The sequence below is a fragment of the Vollenhovia emeryi genome, unplaced genomic scaffold (genome assembly GCF_000949405.1).
Source record: "Vollenhovia emeryi isolate VEMERY1.0 unplaced genomic scaffold, V.emery_V1.0 DF939186.1, whole genome shotgun sequence".
Classification (NCBI taxonomy): Eukaryota; Metazoa; Arthropoda; class Insecta; order Hymenoptera; family Formicidae; genus Vollenhovia; species Vollenhovia emeryi.
The window spans coordinates 553262-560008 of NW_011967180.1; the positions used below are offsets into that span (position 1 = coordinate 553262).

Sequence of the window (6747 nt, forward strand, 5' to 3'; positions counted from 1 at the left end):
CACAAGCAACACGTCGTAAAAACGTGTGCGCTCGACGCTTGGCTACGACGTGTTGCTTGTGTGCGAGCGTGCGCGCGCAGACCGACTATCCCCACTCCATCCCCACCGCCGCGGCACCGTCCGTGCTAACGTTCACGGCTGGGAACACTGTTCCACCCTTCCACCTTTAAAGCAAAATTGTGAACCAGGTGTCATCGCCAAGTTGACCTCTCCTTAAGTTCAAACGCGAAGTTGCGTAGGTCGACAAACAATTATCGTGCATTCTGCAACTGCTGGTGCTGGGCTTTCGTACGTGGTTTCTACGAGTTACTACAGTATTGTAATCTGAAATAGGACGATCTCGATGGTAAAAGCATCCGCAGTGAGGTGTATTGTTACTGCTACTCTCGGAACGAGATTAAGCTCGGGAGAATCGCGAGAAGGGCCGGAGGAAAATGATCGAGCACCATTTTCCGCCGTTGAAAAACGATCGGATACTCAAGGCGGCGCGCGGGGAGCCGGTTGACAGGGTTCCGGTTTGGGTTATGAGGCAAGCGGGCAGGTACCTGCCGGAGTTCCAGCGGGTCAGGGCCCAGCACGATTTCTTCACCGTTTGCCAGACGCCCGCGTTGGCATGCCAGGTGACGTTACAGCCGCTAGAACGGTTCGATCTGGACGCCAGTATAATATTCTCGGATATCCTGGTGATCCCACAGGCGATGGGCCTGAAGGTCGAGATGGCACCGGGGGTAGTGAGTACACTTTCCCAATTACATTGTTGTCGCGTAACAGTCAAGCGATATTTATGACATTCGTTAGTACACCCTGTGCTGGTCTCTCTATTCTGTGTAAATAACAAGTATCTGTTAGGGTCCAGTCTTGCCTCAGCCCTTGGCCGATCCCAGCGACTTGGCGCGGCTCGTGCGACCGAACGTGAACGAGGCTCTAAAGTATGTCGGAGATGCTATAACATTGACTCGGCACAAGCTGGATGGCAGAGTGCCGTTAATAGGCTTCGCCGGAGCTCCTGTGAGTATTTTAATGTTATCTGAAAAGAAACCGTGGATTATGGACCAATCGAGGATTTCTTTGGCGTAGAATATCGTTCGTTTCTGCTGCACTATGTGTTGTGTGTTAATGTAAGATGATTAATTTGTTTTAGTGGACCCTGATGGGCTATATGATTCAAGGAGGAGGTAGTTCTACAATGGCAAAGGCAAGGTCCTGGTTATACAAGTATCCGGAAGACACTCACAAATTGTTACAGATGATCACGGACGTTATTGTGGATTACTTGGTAATGCAAGTGAAAGCTGGTGCTCAGGTACGTTTAAAGTGTAACTCGCGGGCCGCTTGTAGTCCACATAATGTATGCTGTAGATGTTCAACACTGACAGAATACTGGAACACAATCTTAGAACGTGTTACGCAGTATGTATAATAATTATATGAATTAAAAACATATCCCTTTTTTCTTCAAGTTATTGCAAGTATTTGAGAGCAACGGGGACTATTTGGACGATGCGTTATTTGCAAATTATTCATTTAAATATCTGAAACAAATCAGCGAACGTGTACGAAAGCAACTGAAAGAAACAAATATTCCAGAAGTGCCTATGGTAAGATGTTTTACAGATCATTAACCCCTGCAAGTCATTTGGCAAATCAAGTAGATGTAAAGTATATAAGTATTGAACGTCTGTAGATTGCTTTTCCGAAAGGCGCAACCATGAATTCCTTAAAAATTCTTGCAAAGGATCAGAGTTATGAAGTTATAGGCCTTGATTGGACGGTAGATCCTAAAGAGGCCAGAGAACAGCTTGGTCCTAATATTACATTGCAAGGTAATATGGATCCTTGTGCAATGTATTCTTCACAGGTATGTTGTATCTTTAATAAAAATATATGTATAACTTTGATTTTAAATACAATTATCTTACTATTATTTTATATGTAAAAGTCTTATACAATTAATAAATAATATACTGATTAGGAATTACAGTAATTACTGTTAGAGCAATCAGTCACTCATCTAGAAATATTTATATATTATTGAAAATATTTAATATCTTTATTGTTATTTTTAGGATGAAATTGTTGGTCGTGCGCACAAAATGGTATCAAATTTTGGTAAAACTCGATATATTGCTAATTTGGGACATGGCATTTTGCCAGATACTCCAATTCCATCCATGGAGGCTTTTATTAAAGGAGTGCATTCCGCATAAGTATACGTTTTACAATCAAAACGTTTGTTACATGCATTTGTTATAAAACACAATTATTGTTGTTAAATATATTGCATTGTTTTATCTTTTTCTTACGATAATTTTTGGGATTTTATAATATTTCTAATGTCAAAAGTATCTTTTGAATATTGTTTTTTAATAAAGGAAAGTCTTGACTTGTCCGTTCCATTACATGTTTCAAATAATCTCGAAGTATCTGCTCATTTTGGAATTCTTCGCTTAGTACAGCTTCACTCTTGAAGAGCATTTTGTATCGGCCGCTTTTAATGTCTTGCAGCATTTTAGCTTTCCGCTGTTTAAAAACTAATGCCTGCAAATTCTGCAAATAACAGAAGACATTCTAATTACAATAATGTTAAAATTGTAGGCAAATATTAGCTTCGAATCTCATAAAATTAAGGAAATTAATTGTTCGCATACGAATTATTTACATACGTGGTACTTAATAGTTTCTATTTGCATTATCTCTTGATCCACATTTGGAATGTCATCTGCTACCGTTTTCAGTGCTGTCTGCGATTCGTTACATTTGCCTGCTATTTCCTTTATTTGATTCTCTAACTCCACTATTCTACTTTCAATTTTCTTTGTGTCCTATAATAAACATTTACAATTGGAAAATTTACATCAATCAAACTTAATGTACGTTGGAATTTACCTTAACAACTTGCTTTATCTTTAACTTTTGGTCGGCAAGACGTTTACAGAATATAACTTTCTGATTGTGTTGTCCTTTGGGATCTTTCTTAAATTTGCTCATAACTTTGTCTAATATAATATCTCTTCGCGCAACACAAAACTCCATGTCATGAATTAATTTTTCTTGCGCCCTACGCAAATGTGACAAGCGCACTTCCATTTTATGAATTTCGCTTTTCATCGCTGTAATATCTCCACCGCTACTACGTTCATCTCTCAATCTCTTTATAGTTTCTTGCATTAATTGCATCTAAAAACATAAATTAAAGATCATATTTGTTCAATCAAATGTATAATATACATATTATATGTAAAATGTTACTTTTTTCTCCCATGATAAACTTTCTTGTTGCACTGCATCTAGATTGTCCTTCAAAAGTGCCTTTTCCTCGTATAATTGTTTTAAATCACTTTGTAGCTTTATTAAATTTAATTCTGCATCCTCGAGAGATTGTATCCCTTCGGTTTTTGTAATAGAATTTTTGTCTTCCAGCTCTTCCTTCAGTCCTTTTTGTATGACTAACTGTGTATTCATCTGTACCATTCTTTGTTGCAGGAGATTTAATATTCTCTCCATATTGGATTCCTCTTTATTCAGCGTTTCCAAGGCATGCTCTAGTTTCAAATTTTTTTGCTCCATAATCATAATTTCTTTATTAAGAAGATTAAGTTCTTGCAATTGTAAATCTCTCTGTTGGCTCAATGTAATCATATATCCTTCTTGGCGAATCCACAATTGCTGTGCTTTCTGATCACTTTGCTGAATTTCTTCTATATTTTTTTCTAAAGTCTTTATCTTTGTGTCAAGAGGATTAATTTCTCCATTTTCTCTATGCGATAATATCTGTCAAAAAATAAGTAATAATCAGTAATACTCTTCTAGTGTCTAACAGAAATTTCAGTTAATAACAGTTAATATGTTTTACCTCCTCAATCGTTTTATTCAAGCTGATAACTTTTATTTGTTTCCTCTCAATTGTCATGTCGTGCTTCTTGATTTCTCTCTGAATTTCATCTATCTCTTTTCCCTTCTTATCATTACTTTGCAAAATCTCCTCTAATTCCATCTTCTCTTGAGATTTACATGAATTAAGTTGTTCCAATTCCAATAACTTTTTGCCATACGAGTTTTCTGTTTCCACTAATAGCAATTCTTGTTCTTGTATGGTCTCTTTAGAATCTAATAACAATTTATTCAAATACCGCGCCGCTTTGTTATGCGCAACTTTTTCTTCTAGTTTGCTGTATATTGTATTTTCCAACTCGTTCTGCTTATTCAAAAATTTCGCAAATTCTTTATCAATTTCTTCTTCTTCGTGTAACAAATATTGCCACTCCTAAAATAAATAAATATATATTATATATTGTAATCACGTAAAAATGTTTATATTAATAATTAAATATAGATATATTCGTTAATTAATAATTTAATAAGTATACATTAATATTGTATATACATTATGAGTCAAATCAAATTCACGTTGCTCCCGTTCACTAAATTTCGCTATTTTTACTAATTCAGATTCCAAATTATTGAGCTTATAATTTCCCATCTCCACCAATTTTATATTAATCTGTATATTGTCTTCTATTCGTGTATGCAATGAAGTCAAGTTCTCATTGTTCTCAGTCTCCTTATAAGTTTCTTTCTTCAACTTCTCTATTTCCGTATGTAACGTGTTAAAAGATTCACATATTTTCCTGAAACAACATTCGCCGCTGCAGTTGCAAGTGATGGTAGGGAGAATTTCACCGAGCAACTATTATACTTTCTATTAAAGTCACAGATGCGACTCAATTACGGTACCATATCATCGCCGTCCGTTAATCCTTAAAAGTACTCGAGACATTACGTACTCACGCTCTGTATTTAGCTGCTCGTAGACTTTATTTCGCTTAGTGATATTCAGCACAACGGAATTCCAGGCGTTGCACAAGTTGACGTGCTGCTTGTGCAACGCTTCTAGATCGGCATTAACGTCGGCGATCATCTGGTTTATCTCAATTTTTTCTTTATTCTTCAACTGCAGCTGCACGTCCAAATTGGCTATCTCGGTTTTAATTCTCCACACTTCCTCCATGAGCTTGTATATTATGCAGTCCTTCTGCTGCTTCTGAGCAATCAGATCTCGCTGGATTGCCTTGTCTTTCTTCGACACCTGTTTGGAAATGGCCAAACTGTTTTCGAGCTCTGTCCGCCACTCGGAGACCTGCGCTTGCAGGGCAGCGAGCTGCTCCAATTCGCGCACGAGATTCTCCTCTTTCTTCTTCTCGTCGAACAATTTGGCATGGGTAGCTCTACGGGCATCTTTCGCATTCCTCACATACGTATCTTTCTCCTCGCGCAACGAAATCACATTCGCTATCGTATCTTGATACTTCTCAATTGTCGCCTGCTGCTGTGCTATTTCCTGTTGAGCGTAGTACATTTGTAGACCTTGCGCTTCGCGTTCCTTCTCCGTCGCTCTTATATTATCCTCCTGAAAATGTTTGCAATTAATATTCAATGTCAATAACGCTTGCATCTCACCGCGTTTGCGCATCAGACAGCTCCTTTAGCCTAGTTAAAGCAATAAGAATACTTGCGAGCTCTAATATCTCGCTGTTCAACTTGTCGTCGACGCGAGTAAGGTGCTCTCGCAGAGCACTTTGGAATTTTTTCATCAAGGAGTCGTCCGGGTCCAGGACGTTCGGCACGTTCACAGACTTGGTGTCCACCCGCAGCTTCATGACTTTGGTACCTGGCTGTTCCGCGTTACCAGCAGGAGACGGGGCTGAAGCCGCGCTCTCAGTCAAGGTATTCATCGCAAAGCGCCGTGCCGCACGGTTCTTTGTAAAAAGAAAACGCTTCTACCCTGAAATCACGTACTTGCCTCAGACTTGTGTCGGACAGTTGTTTATTCAAGTCAGATTCGTAGCTAAGGAAGTATGACATCACATCATGACAGTCGATACGTAATCAATATCTCTTGTCTAAACGTAGTCAAGCTTATAATTTAAGTTTGAGTAATAAAAATTGCATGATTAACTCGCATATGTGTGTATATGTGTGCGCGCGCGCGCGTGTGTGTGTGTGTGTGTGGCATCATGCGTGAGAGTATAAGAGGAGGTGACGCACATGCATCTTTAATTACGCGATTTCTATTATTCAGGCAAGTTCAGCTGGGCATTTTGAGGTACATACAAGTAAGTGCATTAAGATAAGATACAAATTTTGTACCGCAACAAACACACGAGATATTTTAGCGAATATAATGTATTTGCCTTCGCGAGAGACGAATTTCGTTTGAATTACCGGCGGTCGATAACCGAACGTTCGAAACTCCGGTCGCGCGCGACGGCCACGATTTCGAAAAATCCCGAAAACGCGTGTCGGCGAGAGGATGAAGGTTGGTCGAGCGACCCTGCGCGGCTTGGCAGGAGCTACGCGAAACGGATCGTCGCGAGTTACGAGAGAAACGGTTCGCGGGGCGACGTCGCGCCACTGGCGGACGCGCGGGCATCGTCTCGCACGGTCGCCAGTCACCGCTGATCTCGGCTCTTGTGGTCTCTTCCCGCCAGTCGCGTTTTTCGCGCATGCGCGACAGTAACCAGCGACGTATTGGTAAATACCGTATAATGGGCACAGATATGAGACTTGAATTAATCCACTTTACATATTGAAATACGCAATATATTAATTTACATAGTTATATTAGGCTTGTTTTCTGTTCCTACACTAGTGAACTAGTGCAATAAATTGGAGTAAGACAAGCATATTTTTTCTCATTCTAGCTTAATTACTGCACTAGTTCACCAGTGCAGGAACAGAAAACAAACC

The 6747-nt window shown here is 39.5% G+C and overlaps 3 protein-coding genes across 3 annotated transcripts in view; 2 read left to right on the forward strand and 1 right to left on the reverse strand.

The window, feature by feature from the left end:
- The first annotated feature begins 42 nt into the window (after positions 1-42).
- On the forward strand, positions 43-2306 carry LOC105562549 (uroporphyrinogen decarboxylase). The gene is made up of 6 exons (XM_012013489.1): positions 43-731; positions 850-1008; positions 1142-1303; positions 1461-1598; positions 1685-1858; positions 2067-2306. The coding sequence occupies exons 1-6, from the start codon at positions 435-437 to the stop codon at positions 2205-2207; spliced, it is 1071 nt and encodes a 356-aa protein (XP_011868879.1). The 5' UTR covers positions 43-434; the 3' UTR covers positions 2208-2306.
- On the reverse strand, positions 2305-5780 carry LOC105562548 (coiled-coil domain-containing protein 40). The gene is made up of 8 exons (XM_012013488.1): positions 5514-5780; positions 4785-5407; positions 4385-4628; positions 3854-4264; positions 3250-3771; positions 2887-3177; positions 2664-2822; positions 2305-2547 (listed from the first exon to the last, which is right to left on the reverse strand). The coding sequence occupies exons 1-8, from the start codon at positions 5730-5732 to the stop codon at positions 2320-2322; spliced, it is 2697 nt and encodes an 898-aa protein (XP_011868878.1). The 5' UTR covers positions 5733-5780; the 3' UTR covers positions 2305-2319.
- LOC105562547 (protein TAPT1 homolog) overlaps positions 5661-6747 on the forward strand; it is a 5460-nt gene continuing 4373 nt past the window's right edge. The window contains exon 1 of the mRNA XM_012013486.1: positions 5661-5724. The gene's annotated coding sequence lies outside the window, so the exon portion shown is untranslated. The remainder of the gene's footprint in view (positions 5725-6747) is intronic.